This window comes from Electrona antarctica (genome assembly GCF_951216825.1).
Source record: "Electrona antarctica genome assembly, chromosome: 10".
In the NCBI taxonomy this organism is placed as follows: Eukaryota; Metazoa; Chordata; class Actinopteri; order Myctophiformes; family Myctophidae; genus Electrona; species Electrona antarctica.
In genome coordinates this window covers 30,404,496-30,424,188 of record NC_136791.1, presented here as the reverse complement: position 1 = coordinate 30,424,188, position 19,693 = coordinate 30,404,496, and the positions used below count along the sequence as shown (strand labels likewise).

The 19,693-nt window shown below is 45.6% G+C and overlaps 1 protein-coding gene across 5 annotated transcripts in view; it reads right to left on the bottom strand.

Annotated features, from left to right (window-relative positions):
- mymx (myomixer) overlaps positions 1-19,693 on the bottom strand; it is a gene marked incomplete at its 5' end in the record, with an annotated part of 55,831 nt that overhangs the window by 14,073 nt on the left and 22,065 nt on the right. For all 5 annotated transcript variants that reach the window (XM_079511626.1, XM_079511628.1, XM_079511630.1 and 2 more), the window contains 11 exons: positions 458-628; positions 1,758-1,941; positions 2,993-3,213; positions 4,866-5,018; positions 7,554-7,748; positions 11,303-11,441; positions 12,921-13,177; positions 14,432-14,581; positions 15,760-15,909; positions 16,465-16,561; positions 16,663-16,811. In XM_079511626.1, coding sequence (XP_079367752.1) covers positions 458-628; positions 1,758-1,941; positions 2,993-3,213; positions 4,866-5,018; positions 7,554-7,748; positions 11,303-11,441; positions 12,921-13,177; positions 14,432-14,581; positions 15,760-15,909; positions 16,465-16,561; positions 16,663-16,811 — 1,866 coding nt within the window. The remainder of the gene's footprint in view (positions 1-457; positions 629-1,757; positions 1,942-2,992; positions 3,214-4,865; positions 5,019-7,553; positions 7,749-11,302; positions 11,442-12,920; positions 13,178-14,431; positions 14,582-15,759; positions 15,910-16,464; positions 16,562-16,662; positions 16,812-19,693) is intronic.

Sequence of the window (19,693 nt, the reverse complement as noted above, 5' to 3'; positions counted from 1 at the left end):
TGAGTAGATGTATACCTGTGTGTGTTGTGGCTTGCCGACCGTGGCCTCTGAGTAGATGTATACCTGTGTGTGTTGTGGCTTGCCGACCGTGGCCTCTGAGTAGATGTATACCTGTGTGTGTTGTGGCTTGCCGACCGTGGCCTCTGAGTAGATGTATACCTGTGTGTGTTGTGGCTTGCCGACCGTGGCCTCTGAGTAGATGTATACCTGTGTGTGTTGTGGCTTGCCGACCGTGGCCTCTGAGTAGATGTATACCTGTGTGTGTTGTGGCTTGCCGACCGTGGCCTCTGAGTAGATGTATACCTGTGTGTGTTGTGGCATGCACTGCAGACCGTGGCCTCTGAGTAGATATATACCTGCGTGTGTTGTGGCGTGCCGACCGTGGCCTCTGAGTAGATATATACCTGTGTGTGTTGTGGCATGCACTGCAGACCGTGGCCTCTGAGTAGATGTATACCTGTGTGTGTTGTGGCGTGCCGACCGTGGCCTCTGAGTAGATGTTGTCGTCGTGTGAGCTGCAGGGCTCCCCGCCTCTCTTCACCTTGAGAAGCCACTGTTGTTTCTGAGCCCTCCAGTGCACCGAGATCCATGCCAGCATGCTCCTCAGCTCCTCCATTCGTTCTCGGACCTGCAGGAGAATGTGTGGAGAGAGAGCAATGTCAGGCAGGGACGTGCAGAGAGTGCCAGGGGCTGAAATCCCGTAAAGAGGGCACTTTTGGTCGAACATAGCTGATCTACAAGCTCACAACGTGTCGCGCTGCGACGCGTTGTGAGCTTGTAGATCATCTATTTTCGGGGCGCAAGCCAGCACTCTTTAGCTAGTGGAGATGTGGTGTAACGACATGGATTTCTAAACTAAATTGTTCAACGCAAAATACTGTGTTCAAGTTCAGGAGACTTCGGGGAAAAAAGCAATTCTCCTGAATGCTGCCTTCCAGTATTATATGCTATGGCATGGAAAGGAGTGGCATTTGCCTTTCTTTCACCATAGGAAATGCTGCATTCGTTCGTGGTCTGGAAAGGGCAGTTGTTTTACAGGCGGGTAAAAGGGTATAGGGCTGAAGCCCCCTTTGATGTCTATGTGTGCATGTCCCGGTGCAGGAGAAGAGAGAGAGCATGTCAGGGTTTGACTGATGATGGGGCCTGTTCTACTGCTGTGTTGATTTACTGTAGTCCAGTGAATCATGTGGTAGAAGAGGGAAGGAAAGAGAGGGTGGCGGGCGGGCGGTAATCCTTTATAAATTATGTCATCTTATCGTTACTGTTGGGTTGGAAGCCTTGTATGTCCATTTTAGAACCTGTATTCTACGTCTAATAGATCAAAATGTAACATCTGGTATTGCTATTTTGGTCATATTACTATAGGTAAAACAAATCCCCAAAACCTGAACAAAAATATTGTCTCTGCTTTTCATGGGGGCGATACTGCCATACGACAAATAATAAAATAGGGCATTCATTTATGACAAAACTATGGAGATACACCGGCAATATTGTTTTTGGTATTTGTCACTGTATACTTGCATATACATGAAATGTGTTCTCTAACATTACCCCTCCTATTTATTAGGAGCAGCAGGTGCTATTAATATACTGCGCCCGAGGCAGACATTGTGTTCTTAAAAGTTGATGTGCTTGTTTTTGATTGATTGATTGATATTTTTCAAACATAATAATAGCACAAAAGTGCTTGTAAAATAATTGAATCCAGATCAACTTGTGAACCATACAGTAAGTGTGTAGTAGAACCTTCTCACCATCTCAGCCAGGTGGTGCTCTGTGTCTAGCAGGTCTCTCCCCGTGGCCGCCAGCTCCTCAAACTCCACAAACCTCTGCTCGATCTGCAGGTCCAGCTTCGCAGCGAGAGACTCCTGTCCGTCTTTCCCGAGATGCAAAGCAGTGTCGGAGAATATGCACGCGCGGGTGTCTTCTGTCCACGAGCTGGGGGAGGGGGAGGGGGAGGGAGGGGTGGTTTAGCACCGGGAGAAGAGAGTTATGATGAGAAGAGCCATACGTATACACTAAACATGAGACTAACCAGATCCACTGACTGCAGTGCACAGACACTCATTGCTCTTGTCACACGGGCCTGACCCAGGAAACTAACACTGACCTCCTAAAATGACATACTGTATTTCACCGGGGGACCCCATGATGGGCTCGACAGCAAGAACATCCTGTTCTTAATACATCACTGGTTCCCAAACTTGTTCAGGTCGAGACCCAAAAGAGAGATTATAGATTTTGCCCAGGACCCGAACTGGTGAAAATAGCAGATCTACAAAACGCACGGCTATTTTGACTATACTTCTTGATTATTATTTTTGTTTTATTCATGGATTTTTTTGTTTGTTTGTTTTAAAATGTATACAATTATTTTAAAAATGTTTTATTTAAATGTTTATTTAAATGTTTATTTAAATGTTTAAAAAAAAAAATCTTTTGATATTTTTTAAATATTGGAAAAATCTAATGGGATTTTTACTCGAGTCGCGACCCATAAAACATTTGCACGGTCTGTGACCCACAAATAGAGTCCCGACCCAGTGTTTAATTGGGAAAACATATTGGGCAGTTCTATGGACGTGGTAGTGGGCTTATGAAACCTAGAGGGGGCTGGGGGGGGGTCATGCCAAGCCCCCAAAATGGCTGGCCAACGTAGGCCGATCAAATCATTTCTAAGAAGAAAAACAAAACAATAAGTGTTGTATCCTGCCTTTTTTCTTTCTAATTATTTGATCGGCCCAAAACATTGTGTTTATTGTCATGATTTGTCACAACTCCAGTCGGCTTTGTCCGCGGCGTAAACGTCTTTAAATAAATACTTTTTGAAAAGTCTATGAGGAAAATGAACGGGGAATTCTTTTCCGGGTCTCTCGAGGGGGCGTGACTGCGACGCTCTGTCTGTCGAAACTAAAGCCTCATGTGCAACTCTATCCTTTATAACTCTATATGGGTCATCCTCCCCGTGTGCCCTGCTTTCTATACTTACATCATGGCGAGGTATCTCCTGAAGAAGTCCTGAAGCTGAAGGAACTCCCGCAGCCTCCCTCTGTTCTCCGCCATGCTCCTGCCATGCCCCTCCGTCCAGGCTGGCAGCGTGGCCCGGATCTTAGCCCCCAGAGCACTCACCCTCTCTGGGCACAGCTCCTCCAACCGGGAGGCCTGGCGCTCCGTCTCCTTCACCTCCTCCCCCATGACCTCGTAGTCCATCTGCGGAGAACCATCACGATAACACTGGTGTAAAGTAAATGGTTAAATGGTGCATTTATATAGCGCCTTTATCCAAGGGCTTTACATAGATTGTGCATTACATTCACCCATTCACACACACATTCATACACCGATGGCAGCGGAAACCATGCAAGGCACCAACCAGCACATCAGGAGCAATTAGGGGTTCAGAGTCTTGCTCAAGGACACTTCGACACTAACTCTGGGGGAGCCCAGGTTCGAGCTGGCAACTTTGCGGTTACCATCCAGCCACTCTACCCCTGAGCCACTGCCGAGTATTATACTAGTATTAAAACGTCAGTATTTTTACTTCTACTCCACTACATGTCAGAGGCAAATATTGTACTTTTACTTTAACTTTAGTTACTAGTTACTTTGTCGATTTTTATTATTATTTTAGAAAGTAGCCGATCTACAAGCTCACAATGCGACGCATTGCGAGCTTGTAGATCTGCTTTTCATTAAACAGACATTTGAAAACTTGTGAAATGGGACATTCTGCACAGTAAGTACTCTCTACTTTTGGTACTTTAAGTACATTTTGATACCAATACATTTGTACTTTTACTCAAGTAAATGTTGTATTCCGGACTTTTACTTGTAATGGAGTATTTCTATATTGCAGTATTGATACTTTTACTTGTCCTAAAGTATACTTTTTCCACCTCTGCAAAATATGAACCTATCATCTCATCATCCCAGGGATCAGTAAGATATAGGATCCCTAAACCATGAGTTCATCCCCGCCGCTTTATGCATAATGTTCAATGAAGATACCCATATGGTCTGCATATGGCCCGACAATCTATAGCCAGCAAGCAATCTTGGCTGTTTCTCTCTCTCTTCCATTTGACGAGGCAGTAATTAATAGCGTTAAGCAAAGGCCTCAATGGGAGCGATGCTTTATAATGTTTCTCAGCTATGGTTAGCCTCAGGAACACAGAGTAGCGGATGCCTGTCCTCTGACGACACACTTATTTCAGAACGGGGAGATTAGGTCATTTCTGTTCTTCAATGATATCGCGGCCAGACAGCTGTGCGTGCGTGCGTGCGTGCGATAAACACAACGCTGCCCAAAGATGACTCACAACTCCTAAGCCCCTAAACCTAGAGACATATACAACACACACACACCCCACCGAATAGGACCGTTGTAACGCACGCACGCACGCACGAGCACGCACACAGTTAACACTCACAGTGAGCAGTGACTCACACACACATAAACAAATATCCTTGGTGAATAATAAACATTTGCACGCTGTGTGTGCGTGTGTGCGTGCGTGCGTGCCCGTGCGTGCGCACGGTGCACAGTTTATATCATAAATTAAACAGCGCACAAAGCCGGGGTCTGGCCAGGCCCTTCTCGCTGTGGATGTGAGAAAATCTGGCACAACAGGAAACAGACTGTGGAACAATGTGTTAGAGGAGAGACCACAGGGGAGGGGGGGGGGGGGGGGCTTCCCCTAACACCAGGGGGCTTCGGCCCACAACACGGCGGAAAATACGGCATCGTATTAACACCACTGTGTGTATCGCTTAAATGTTTATATACGGCATTGTTGTGATCACACGATGTGGCTGCATGTGGAGTTTTCCTCAGCCCTCCCTCCCTCCCTCCCTCCCCTCACCTCCAGGCGGTCCTGCCGCTCCTGCAGGTCTCGCAGGCCGTAGCGGTCCGGTTCACACTTGACGGCCATGTCCGTCTCCCTCTCCAGGATGTCGGCGCTCAGCGCCTTGCTGCGGCACACGCTCTCCTCCACGCGCGCCGCCAGGCTGGTGTGCTGCATTGGGCCACAGGAGCAGAGTCATGAGACAGGGGACGTGCAGTGTTGAAATCCCGTACGAGCTAGGGCACTTTTGGACAAAAAAATTAGCGAAAACAGCAGATCTACAAGCTCACAACGCGTCGCACTGCGACGCGTTGATAGCTTGTAGATCAGCTATTTTCGGAGCGCAACCCAGCCAGAGGCGTATCTACAATAAGGCGAGGGCAGACGTACGCCTGTCCAAATCCATTTCTGGCCTGGCCAAAATCCATACAATGAGAAAAAAGAGAGGACAAAAACAAGACCTGAGAACTATTAGTGGACAGATGATTGGCCGTTGCGGTAGAGCGCGACCCTCAATCACCCATTGGAATGTAAATGCATGCCTTTCAGCCTTTGTATCCTACTCGTCTGGCAGGTATATCTCTTTGAAAACCTTTAGTGCTACGATTGTGCGCGGGGAGACGACAATTAACACATCTTGCCTGCCCAAAATGTAATTCCTGGATACGCCACTGAACCCAGCACTCTTTAAACTAGTGGAGATACGGTGTAATGACATGGATTTCTAAACAAATTTGTTCAACGCAAAATACTGTGTTCAAGTTCAGGAGACTAAGGGGAAAAAAAGTAATTCTCCTGAATGCTGCCTTCCGGGCATGGCATGGAAAGGAGAGGAGGGCATTTGGCATTTCTTTCACCATGTAGTAAATGCTGCATTCGTGGTCTGGAGAGGACAGTTGTTTTACAGACGGGTAAAATGGCAGGGGCTGAAGCCCCCTTTGATGTCTGTGTGTGCACATCCCTGGTCATGAATTATCATCATTACACCAGTGGTTCTCAAAACTCTTCATGTCAATGAACACCCAGGGGCCTAAAGGACCCCTGGGTGTCCCCGGCCCGGCCTAAAGGACTCCTGGGTGTCCCCGGACCAGTGTTGTTTTCGTCGACTAAAACTAAGACGAAAATTATTCGTCGACTACCTTTTTCCACTGACAAAAACTAAATGGAAACTAAATGAAAACTAAGGTGTGATGACTGAAACTAAGACTAAATATACTGACAATTTAGTCAACAAATAAAAACTAGACTAAAATGTTAGGAAGGGACTAGTGGACAAGAGATCCAGTATAAGTCATTTTACACTTGGTTGCATGCTGAAAATAGCCGATCTACAAGCTCACAACGCGTCGCAGTGCGACGCGTTGTGAGCTTGTAGATCGGCTATTTTCAGCAAATGTAAAATCAGCCATTATGACGGCATCAAGGACTGCCAAAACACATTTTAGTCGACTAAATCAACTGTAGATTTAGTCGACTAAAATCTCATGACATTTAGTCGACTAAAACTAAACTAACACTAACACATTCCAGGTGACTAAAATGTGACTAAAACTAAGTGAAAACTATTCAAGAGACTACGACTAAAACTAAAATAGAAATTTGATGCCAAAAACAACACTGCCCCGGACCCCACTTTGAAAACCACTGTAGTGTAGCATCACAATTAACTCATTGTCTGTTTTCCCATTGAAGATGCTGCTATAGGAAATAACTGTTTTTGGGCTTGTACAGTACAGTACAGTACAGTACAGTACAGTACAGTACAGTACAGTACAGTACAGTACAGTACAGTACAGCACAAGTACAGCACCACTCACTTCAGACGGGTCGATTTTAATACTCTGTCACTGGTTATCCTCTATATGGACAAGCATCTTCATGGATATTTTGACATGCATATGTCTCTTTTAGCCCAAAATAAATCAAATGAAAATACAAATAAAAACACCAAATGACCAATAGCAACAGGGAGTGGTGGCTCATTTGGGGTCTATTAAAGCCAGCAGCCACAGACAAAAGAAAAGCAGATGTTGGTTTGTGCAGCCAGCCAGCCAGCTGTTCATGACAAAAAGGAGAAACTTAATGTATTGGAATCTTGGACGTACTGAACTTCATGTAAGATCATTGTAACGAAACCTTATACTGACCATCTATCTAACTATGGGTCTTTGTGGTCAGTTACATCAGTGGTTCCCAAACTTTTTCATGTCAAGGACCCCCATCTGAAAAGATATGCCAGGGAGGGACCCCGAGAAGATTTTTACGGCTCTAACAGTGATTTTCAACCAGTTTAATTTCAAGGACCCCCAGTTTTACATGTATTTAGGCTACAGAACCCCATTTTTTTTTTTAAGATATTTTTTTGCGGCTTACGCCTTTTATTGTTTTTTTTTGAAGGGACAGACAGTAGGCTGACAGGAAACGGGAGAGAGATGGGGGAAGACATGCAGTAAAGGCCGTGTCGGGCTCGGGAGTCGAACCCGCGGCACACTGCGACTGGATTACCAGTCGGGTGCCCAGACGGTTACGCCACCGCCTGGGCAACAGAACCCCATTTAATGGCATTTCTATCTCTGGGACCCCAATTTCTATTGTAAAATTAATGTTAATTTAACTCAAATAGACCCTGATGGGTCCATTTGGTTCCATTTGTACACTCTACAGCCAAGTCTAAATGGTATCAGAAATGTGTGTAGTGTAGTGTACCTTGCTCAGCAGTTGGTGAATGGCCATGTCGTGGCTCTGTGAGCGGCCTCTCGCTCTCACCGTGTCGTTGAGCATCTCCACGGCCTCCCGCAGCTCCTCCACAGGGTCTCCCATGCTCTCCATCAGGGGCTCACCCCCACCGCTACTGGGGAGTCCCAGCAGGGTGGGGGTTGAGGTAATGTCACTGTGGAGAGGCTGTAATACACACACACACACACACACACACACACACACACACACACACACACACACACACACACACACACACAGAGCGGTTATGGGCTTGTTTATTCTGGGCGGGAACCCCTTTTGGTGTTTTACCCCTTCAGGCCGCGAACCCATTTTGGGGTTCTGTACAGTATTACAGTATTCAAAAATAAGATTTGATGCTGCTAGATAAATATTTGAGGTTTTTCAGAAAACTTTAGAAGGCTTTTTAGAATCGGCCCCAGGCCTAAATTGGTTATAAAGGACCAGTGATTGGGCCATTATTTATTATAATTTGACCCCACAAAGATTCCAACTATATTTTTGTTTCCCCTTAACGTTCGTTAAGAAATAGCCTGACACTCAGCCCGAAGTTTCATTTAGTTCCACTCAATTATTCAGTCTGAAAGCCCCATCAGTGCAGCCGTTCTCTGAGATGAGGCAAAGTGGGACTCTTTGGCGATTGGTTCATTCATACCAGATCATCCCCATCCCCATTGAGCCGGTTAGATTTTCAACCGAGAACCCTGCCTTCGACAGTGTCACCAGAACCCTGATCGTGGATACTGATTCAGGGGCTGGAGCCAGTTAAGAAAGCAATTTTGACCAAGAAACAAGTCTTCTTTTACTCCCCGTCAAAAACTTGAATACCCGGCGTATATTTTGTGCCTTGCTCAAGGACATGCCGATATTGGCTGCAAAGTGAAGTTGATTTATACTTCATTGTGTGCCTGCCTGTGTCATGGAGCCAAAACAGCTGATCTACAAGCTCACGATTACTCCATTTCAAACATCCCAAAGCAAGAAGATCTCGCCTGTCCCAGGCTGTACTGTGTTGTTTTGATCGACTAAAACTATGACGAAAAATGGTCGTCGACTACCTTTTTTCACTGAGGGAAACTAAATGAAAACTAAGCTATGATGACTAAAACTAAGACTAAATATACTGACAATTTCGTCAACAAATAAAAACTAGACTAAAATGTTAGGAAGGGACTAGTGGACAAGAGATCCAGTTTAAGTCATTATACACTGAAAATAGCGCTCTACAAGCGCGACGCGTTGTGAGCTATTTTTCAGCATTGTGTAAAATCAGCCATTATGACGCCATCAAGGCCCGCCTAAATACATTTTAGTCGACTAAATCAACTAACTAAATCGACAAAATCGCATGACATTTAGTCGACTAAAACTAGACTAACACTAAAACATTCCAGGTGACTAAAATGTGACTCAAACTAAATAAACTATTCAAGAGACTACGACTCAAACTAAAATCAAAACTTGCTGCCAAAAACAACACAGGCTGAACTGAAACATCTCACCTGTCCCATGGACTGAACTGAAACATCTCACCTGTCCCAGGCTGTACTGAAACACAGTGGCGTGCACAGACATTTAGAGGGGCAGGTGCTCAAGTTAAAAAAGGGCACCTTGTGCAGCGCGTGGAACCGGCCGGTTGCCTTAATCCATTTTGGGCGGGAACCCCTTTTGGTGTTAGCATTATGTTATGCTTTAGCTATTGAAAAATAGCAGATCTACAAGCTCATAGCTTTCAAAAGGGCACATTGCCAAAAGGGCAGGGGGTGCTCTAGCACCCCCTAGTGTCTATCTGTGCACGCCACTGCTGAAACATCTCACCTGTACCATGGACTGAACTGAAACATCTCACCTGTCCCATGGGCTGAACTGAAACATCTCACCTGTCCCAGGCTGAACTGAAACATCTCACCTGTCCCATGGGCTGAACTGAAACATCTCACCTGTCCCAGGCTTTACTGAAACATCTCACCTGTCCCAGGCTGTACTGAAACATCTCACCTGTCCCATGGGCTGTACTGAAACATCTCACCTGTCCCAGGCTGTACTGAAACATCTCACCTGTCCCAGGCTGTACTGAAACATCTCACCTGTCCCATGGGCTGAACTGAAACATCTCACCTGTCCCAGGCTTTACTGAAACATCTCACCTGTCCCAAGCTGTACTGAAACATCTCACCTGTCCCAGGCTGTACTGAAACATCTCACCTGTCCCATGGACTGAACTGAAACATCTCACCTGTCCCATGGGCTGAACTGAAACATCTCACCTGTCCCATGGGCTGAACTGAAACATCTCACCTGTCCCAGGCTGTACTGAAACATCTCACCTGTCCCATGGGCTGTACTGAAACATCTCACCTGTCCCAGGCTGTACTGAAACATCTCACCTGTCCCAGGGTGTACTGAAACATCTCACCTGTCCCAGGCTGTACTGAAACATCTCACCTGTCCCATGGGCTGAACTGAAACATCTCACCTGTCCCATGGACTGTACTGAAACATCTCACCTGTCCCAGGCTGTACTGAAACATCTCACCTGTCCCAGGCTGTACTGAAACATCTCACCTGTCCCAGGCTGAACTGAAACATCTCACCTGTCCCAGGCTGAACTGAAACATCTCACCTGTCCCATGGACTGAACTGAAACATCTCACCTGTCCCATGGACTGAACTGAAACATCTCACCTGTCCCAGGCTGAACTGAAACATCTCACCTGTCCCAGGCTGTACTGAAACATCTCACCTGTCCCAGGCTGAACTGAAACATCTCACCTGTCCCAGGCTGAACTGAAACATCTCACCTGTCCCAGGCTGAACTGAAACATCTCACCTGTCCCAGGCTGAACTGAAACATCTCACCTGTCCCATGGACTGAACTGAAACATCTCACCTGTCCCAGGCTGAACTGAAACATCTCACCTGTCCCAGGCTGAACTGAAACATCTCACCTGTCCCAGGCTGTACTGAAACATCTCACCTGTCCCAGGCTGAACTGAAACATCTCACCTGTCCCAGGCTGTACTGAAACATCTCACCTGTCCCAGGCTGTACTGAAACATCTCACCTGTCCCAGGCTGTACTGAAACATCTCACCTGTCCCAGGCTGTACTGAAACATCTCACCTGTCCCATGGACTGTACTGAAACATCTCACCTGTCCCATGGACTGTACTGAAACATCTCACCTGTCCCGGGCTGAACTGAAACATCTCACCTGTCCCAGGCTGAACTGAAACATCTCACCTGTCCCAGGCTGAACTGAAACATCTCACCTGTCCCATGGACTGAACTGAAACATCTCACCTGTCCCATGGACTGAACTGAAACATCTCACCTGTCCCAGGCTGAACTGAAACATCTCACCTGTCCCATGGACTGAACTGAAACATCTCACCTGTCCCAGGCTGAACTGAAACATCTCACCTGTCCCTGTCCCAGGCGGCGGTGGCTCAGGGCTAGAGTGCCTGCAGGCTGCATGGTAACCGTAAGGTTGCCAGTTCGAACCCGGGTTTTTTTTTAACCCAGAGTTACTGTCGAAGTGTCCTTGAGCAAGACACTGAACCCCTAATTGCTCCCGATGTGCTAGTTGGAGCCTTGCATGGTTTCCGCTGCCATCGGTGTATGAATGTGTGTGTGAATGGGTGAATGTAATGCACAATCTCTGTAAAGCGCCTTGGATAAAGGTGCTATATAAATGCACCATTTACTGAAACATCTCACCTGTCCCAGGCTGAACTGACACCCGCTGCTGAACTCTTGGCTCTCCTCCAGCTCCACGCGCTCCAGGAACTCTGTGAGCATGCGCGTGTCCTGCAGCTCGGAGCTCTGCTGGGTCAGAGCACTCTGGACACTGTGGTACCTGCGTGGGAAAACGGTGGGCCGTTAATAACCAACCCTGCAGCGCAACCTCAAATGTTTGTCTGTAACCAGGAACACAGGCCCGCGCTTCCTTCAACGGAACCACATCACAGCAACTTAAGGGCACAGTTTGTCACGCAAGAGTGTCGCTCCTCTAAAGCAATTCATACCTCATAATGTCTTGTAAATATACACTGCGGGGCATGAAAGAACCCTGGCCACCCAGGGTTTATATTATATTAGAGGTTGCAAATGGAGCGACGTGACAAGGTTCTTTTTTTTTTTTTTTTTTTAACACAACAAATGAGCCTTGAGCAGGGCCACTCGTGTGCAGGGTTCAATAGTGAGGTCATCCCAAGTGTCTCGCAGCTGTTGAGTGAGAGTGAGAGGGAGCTTCTCGTACCTGCATCCGCACACATCCGTCACTAACCCCATCCCAACACACCCTCGCCCTGGAAACACTTAACCGGAGCTCTTTCCTTTTATTTATTTTCTTTGGTTAGCTAGGTGTCCTTTACAGAGTCTGGTCTTGTGTTTATAGACATTTAGGTGCGTCCAATAAACCAACCAGCATTGCCACGCGCCAACTCACCCTCCTCCAGAGGCAACCGAGCCTCGCCAAGAGGCCGGGCATCGACTTGGAAAACATGGCATGAGTGATTCTGACATACACTGACAACCCGTGGGTGAAGTGTAATGTCACGATACGTCTCAAATGAGTCAACGTTTGCCTCGCTATGAATGAGCACATGGGGGAATTATTCTGTCCCAAGTAAGAAAATAAATACGTTTACAAATCGAGTGCTAGTATGACTGAAGACGATATTATTTCGTGGTTCGTGCACTTTATGAAGTGAAATTGTTTTTCTTTGAATAAATATAACTTTGGATTTTATGAATAACTCTCTTCCATGTTTGATTCTGTACACAGTAATGGCAGACATACAGTAACTCTGTAGTCACTTGGAAACACTGACAAAATTCGTACTTTATTTCCTGACCACAGCGAACACCCAGACCACAGTGTAGGGTCTCCAACGCTCACATCCATAACATGAATCTTCTGTGACTGCGACTTCCCCCGAAAACCGCTTTGCAATGGTGGAAAATATGTACGTGCATTTATTCACTGTAACATTTTTTGACAGCTTTGGTTACTAATTATTTTGCAGATTTAGATTATCTAGATTTAGATATTAATAATTGATCAAATTATTAACCAAAATTTGTATAAATTCTTCGAAAATAGTAGAATAGTACGCTATTTTCAAATTGTGAAGCATAAAAAAGTATATTTTGATACTAAGTAGGTAAGTATGTACTGTAAGCAACTAAAGCAAGTACGTAGGTAAGATTTTCAATGCAGGACTTTTACTTGCAACAAAGTATATTAATTAACGCTGTCGTATTATTGCTCCTTTTACATTTTTAAATTTCAATACTACTTCTTCTTCCACCACTGGTGAGCAGCAGCACTCACTTTCTCTCGACCTCATCCATGCGGGCTGGCAGGCCCTGTGCGTGGGGGTGACTCTGGCCCCGGAGCCTGTCCACCTCCTGCCTGAGCGCGCTGAGCTCCAGGCTGCGCGCCGACACCTCTCGCTCCAGCAGACGGCTCTCCCTCTCGGCCCTGCTCATGGTGTCGGGGTCCCCCGCTAAGGAAGACTCTCGCATGGACAGCTCCACAGACTCCAGCCAGGCCTCCAGGCTGCCGAGAGCTTGCAGCACTTTTACAGCCTGTATAGGGAGAGAGACATATTATAATACAACCAGTGTTGTTTTTATGGCAGCAAATTTTGATTTTAGTTTTAGTCATAGTCTCTTTTTCACTTAGTTGTAGTCACATTTTAGTCACCTGGAATGTTTTAGTGTTAGTCTAGTTTTAGTCGACTAAATATCATAAGATTTTAGTCGACTAAATCTACAGTTGATTTAGTCGACTAAAATGTATTTTGGCGGGCCTTGATGCCGTCGTAATGACTGTTTTACACTTGCTGAAAATAGCCGATCTACAAGCTCACAACACGTCTCGACGCGTTGTGAGCTTGTAGATCGGCTATTTTCAGCATGCAACCAAGTGTAAAATGACTTATACTAGATCTTTTGTCCACTATAGTCCCTTCTTAACATTTTAGTCTAGTTTTTATTTGTTGACTAAATTGTCAGTATATTTAGTCTTAGTTTTAATCATCATAGCTTAGTTTTCATTTAGTTTCCATTTAGTTTTCCTCAGTGGAAAAAGGTAGTTGACGAACATTTTTCGTCTTAGTTTTAGTCGACAAAATCAACACTGAATACAACAGACACTAAAGGCTTATTCATAGTCCAGTTTTGGGTGAAGAGGTGACCACCGTTCGGTGGTTAGTGAAACCCGCGGCGTGACGCTATTGTTGTAGTTTCCGGTGGTCACATCATCACCGAAAACTGGAGTATGAAATGAATAGGCCTTAACATCACATCACATTTTAGACTCTAAATCACTCACCGAGTAAAAGACAAAAGAGAAAAGCTGGTCATGAAGTTATGTACGAAATGTCCAATGAAGCACAATTTGGCAAGTTAAACACACTGAAGACTCTGGAGGTAGACCCTGACCTGAATAACTTCTGTTCCAATAAAACACTTGTACTTATTCCCAGACTTAAATTTGGGGGGATTTGCAGTCTCTTTCCATCCCATAATTAAATGATATGGCTGAGCAATTTATATGCTTTGGATCAACCATATTGCATTTTTAAAGATGCCTATACCTTACAGGCTTTGCCAATTAAGGTGGTAAAAAGCAAAGTAATTGAGCTCCTAAACTGGGAGTGTATAGCTCAGGCCCAGAGCCACTATAACGCTTTCAAATGAGGAATACCAGTCTAAGATTATCCGTCACACCCATGAATTACACTCCAGCTTAAGAAATAAGCAACTTACCTCATTATGACTTATGAGAAACTCCTATTCTGGGAAACTTCATGAATATTATGAGCTCGAGGAACTTACCCTAAAACCCAGCTCTTGTGAAGCCTGCAGAAAAACAGCATTCCTTTGGTGCCTGCGCCGCAACTCTTCCCACAGGACCTCCAGTTGGCCAAGGAACTCCTGGATCTTGGCGCTGCCGGGGTGCTGTGCGCGGATCAACCCACGGCCCTCCTGAGGGAGAAGGGTGCAGAAGTGATGAGAACATACCATGACTGAGAACTGATGGAATACATCATCTAAACCAGTGGTTCCCAAACTTTTTCATGTCAAGGAGTCAAGGACCCCCAAATTGACACTAATTATCCCATGTTAATTAACCCCCATTTGAAAAGACTTTTAAGATTTTTACGGCTCCAGCCGTGTACGGCTTACATGCAGAGGACAGATTTCACATGCACTGTGACAAAAACAATACTCCAGGATCATGTTCACGGTATATATAGTTAACCAAGGATGTGTACAATGTACAATTCTCAAAAATACACAATTGTTTTTGAGGGCCTCCTATATTCAGCTATTAGTGTAGATTTCCGTCTAACACAAACATTAAATTCCCATTGACAATGAATGGAGAATTTATGTCATATGTGAGTAAATCGACATGTTACGTCATGATGATGTACGACAGGGTTCCCCAATAGGCGGCCCGCGGGCCATTTGCGGCCCGCGGAGCGCCCCCTTGTGGCCCGCGGAAGAATTTCCAAAAAAAACTAAAACATTTATTTTTTATTTTTTTTGGGCAAGACCTCGACCTCACGCGTGCGGACTCGGGGCAAGACCTCGACCTCACGCGTGCGGACTCGGCCCCCAGCCTGGTACCCTAGTCAAAATATGGCCCTCGAGGAAAATTAATTGGGGAACCCTGATGTACGATGATAAGATCCCCCCTCACTTCACACAGGTGTGATTTTTGAGTGGTGCAACCACTCCTATAGACAGCTTTGTGTGTCCCCATGGCTGGCTGGCTGGCTGGCTGGCTGGCTGGGTCTGTCCGAGCACAAAAATAGCCGTGTCACTGTTGCGTAGCCTAACACACACACACATTAACTGTATATAATTATGATGATTTCGTGTGTGACAGTACAATACAGTGACAGTACAGTACAGTAGAGGGACCCCCTTGGGACCCCCACACGGTAACTCTGTCATTTCTCAACCGTTTTGGACACGGGCCGGCTCGCCGGAACCGGGCCGGCACCCTGGGTGCGTTCCTGTGGGTTTGGAACTTCCGGGGACCCCCACACGGAGTTGCACCGCTCACTTCGCACGGGTGTGATTTTTAAATAAAGGTATAGGATTTAGACATTGCTACTTCAGTACTTATTTCCAGAGAAACAGAGAGGTTTTACCCTTTTCACTACTTCTATCCTGGCTCTGTTGGAGAGGATTTCTTGTTCCAGAGCATCTTGACACCTCCTGGCTGTGTCCAGTCCCTCGGACCTGGCCATCGAGCACACCTGTGTGGCCATGGCAACGTTGTCTTTTAGCCAGGACAGGGTCTGTGGAGGTGAGGAAGGAGGGAGAGAAAGGACGGATGTGAGGACTATTAAGACAGGTGACATTTAAACACCAAAGGAAATGGTTTGGCGGTGAACAGGATCCAGACATTCTACCTCATCCTGGCTTCTACGTCCAATGCCTCCCCACCCAACATACTCAGCACGTGCAAAAAAACAGGACAATTCCTGGAAATTAGGCAGCACGAGGACACAAGTGCTTGCTTACACACACACACACACACACACACACACACACACACACACACACACACACACACACACACACACACGTGCCTTGTTGCATAATAATGGTGTAATGCTTGATGCGTAGTACATGTGGCAAGGGTTTATACTATAGGTTTATGAGTTTGAGCTTTGTTTTTTATGTTGAGGTCACAAGAACATTTAATGGAAAGTCATCTCATTTAGGTTTGACTGTTTTATTGTAAAGCGCTCTATGGTTTGGGGAACATGTTGTCCAGTCGTGTGTGAAAAGCTTTAGGTTTTTCAGTGTAGTGGAAAATGCAGTGTCTTCGCGAGGGACAAGTCAGTCACCTTGTCCGCAGAGACGGTGAACTTCTGGAGCTGTGCGTGAAGCTGTGGGTGGCCTTGTGAGGCGGCGGCAAGTTTGGGCTCCACTCTGGGTTTCCTGCTGCAAAGTAAATGCAGACATGTGACTCCAATTATGACTTACATAATGAGAGAGAGAGAGAGAGAGAGAGAGAGAGCAGGAAGGCCAGGCTGAAATGTCACCTTTCACAGTCTGACTGATGTCCCACCATGACATCATCCTGCACGTGGGCGGGGCCGTCTCCCGAGGGTGAAGGGGTGTGGTTTGCTGATTGCTTCTCCTCGCCGTGGCTGCTCAGTGTTTGGCCGCCGCTCACACAGACACGGTTGTTCTAGACAAAAAAAGAGCAAAAAGGTTATTTAAAAATATATATATATAATTCAACAGAATAGTTTTAGAGAGACGTTTTTCCTGTCAGTTTTAGTCACATGAAACGTGCAAACGGCGCCGTGACGCCTTGCTGACATGAACGTGACAGATCGCAAACTATACGGTAATCATGCTATATGAAAATTGGTTCTTCTCAGGGAAAACTGCCAGACCAGACCAGATTACAGCACAGAAAATAAGCGAACTGCTTTTTCTCTTGTTTGACAATGATGACATTATTACACAAAATAGACAGAGGATGGAAAAAAAAGCAGCTACACTCTTGCATTATGAAAGCAGATGTAAATCCCTGCCAGATTACTGACATGTGCTATAGCACTCTGATGACTAAGAAGGACCATTACAGTTGTAAATGCACCCCTTAAACTCTTCACTCCCGTATCCCCCACCCTCCTTAAATAGCAGTGTTATTATTATTATTTCAGTGATTTCTATTTCCATCGCCAACCACCCTGACTCCTTCCAAGGCTACAGCATGCAGAGGGGACACTGGTAAGGTCAGTTGTATGTAGCCTACAGTAGAAATATATGAGAGATGTCAGCAGCCACTAAGCTCCGTTTACGACCGCTTGGGTACAAGAAGGCTTGTGCACTATAGCCGTTACAGAGTGGAAGCAACGTGTGGTTTGGACTCCTACAGTGACAGACATCCAGAAAGTGACTGTGTGTGTGTGTGTGTGTGTGTGTGTGCACACCAGCCAGTGCGGTCCACTGCAGGGTCACCTGACATCGCACAACAATCAAGAACCACAGCATTCATTAATGGGTTGGGGGGAAAAACATCAATTCAGCGTAGAATCGTGATTCACTTGTTTGTGTGTCACGATATCGATTCTTTAACACCACAAATATATGATTTTATGATTAATGATACTTAATAATAATAATAATTCTGAAATACATAATTATATGTGTATTATTATATATGTATTAATTTATTGTTATTTGTATAATATAGCTATTGTTTAAAATTGAATACAAATGGCAATGGATTGCGGACATGCAACATTGAAGAATTGTGATCAAATCGTTATAATTGAATTGTGAGGTCCCAAATCCCTAGTGAGTCCCAACCCTAGAATTAATCCACTAGTGTCGTATGCATGACATTGGGAACAATTGTAACAAAAACCGAATGCCATTATCATGCAATGCAATGCGAGAGTGCAGACTTACTGGGCCTCCTGAATCATTGCTCTCTACTGCACGTACGAGTACCAGTTAAAAGCTCATTCTTATTGTTCCAACTTAAATGTATAACTAAAGCAATTGGTCTACTTCGTTGCATGTGGGGCATGTTGCACCAGAAATGGAAGATCTACACTCACTTTTGAGCTTGTAGATCAGTTATTTTGGTACGTATAAATCTGGCATAACGCTGAACATCCTGTATCACAACGTCTTTCCCACCTGCCAGTAAAAACAAGACCTGGCAGCAGAAAGCACTCTGTGACAAATAATAATGGCGAAAGATTTCTGTCAGTGGTTTTCACATCGAAAATGTAGAAATCCCTACATTCATACAAGAGCCAACCAGCACAAAGCAGCCATTAATAATGGTGTTTTATGGAGTAGTTTTAATTTAACCATGGCGTTTTCTGACTCGGCTTACAGAAGAAGTGAGTCAGAGGCCTGAGGGAAAGTGTCGCCTTCCACAGTACTACAGGAGATGCAGTAAATTGAAGAGGTCTAACATCGTTTACTAACATGACAATCATTTTACGAAGTCCGCCTGAGTCACACAGGGGCACATTATCGGCCTATTTATGTATTCAAACAGCAAACATAACAAGCAGGCCTAATGAATTTGACAGGGAGGGCTGATAACCATCACTATGACGTCCACTCCCCCATGCTTGCTTCCGACTCCAGCCTGTCGCTTTGCCCGCCACTGTAAACATCTCCAGTGGAGCGCTCCAAACCGCAATTTGTTTCACAAAAAAGAAAACGGGTGAATTATGTTACTGGGTGAAAAAAAAGCCATCTAATGACTTCCTAGGCCTTATTCTACTAATGCACGTTGCACTCTTTTTTTTTTTTTTTTATGTTTTTTTTGTGGCTTTCGCCTTTATTTAATTTTTATTGTTTTATGGAGGGACAGACAGTAGGCTGACAGGAAATGGGGAGAGAGATGGGGGGAAGACATGCAGTAAAGGCCGTTGGGATCGGGAGTCGAACACTGCCAGACTGGTTTACCAGCCAAGGTGCCTGGACCATTGAGCCATGGCCCAGGCCACACGTTGCACTCTTTATTAACCACTTTAATCCTGTGGCGCGATGCGCTGAGAGCTTGTAGCCTAAATAATTTTCACCGAATGTTCGTCTATTTTTGCAGAATGTTCGTCTATCATGACATGCCTAGTATCGGGATACTTAGGATTCACGTGGCCTAAAGCTTGAGTGTCTTTCACGGTACTGCTCCCTGCTTGCCTACTTTCCGTTCTTGTCTGTCTTCTAACCTTCTTCAGCTTCATTCCCCTCTCCTCTGCGGGCCTTTCTGCATCGTGTGATGTCAGTTGAGAACTATCACTAAAGCACCATGCCCATATGGTCTGCAGCTGCGGCATCTGGCTGCAATTAGCCAAAGAAACAGACGTTAGCCATGTTTACCTGGAGCAACGATGCCGCTAACACTGGCCCCGGCTATCACACGATCATCACAATCACAAACACGGACATGTTTATTTGTGTCTATAGCCACACAAGCACATACTGAAATAGAGATAGACAGGGGGGGGTGGGGGGGGTGCGTGACGTGTGTGCGTGTGTGCGCGCGTGTGTGTGCGCGAGTGCATACGTGCGTGTGTACGATCACTAAGGAAC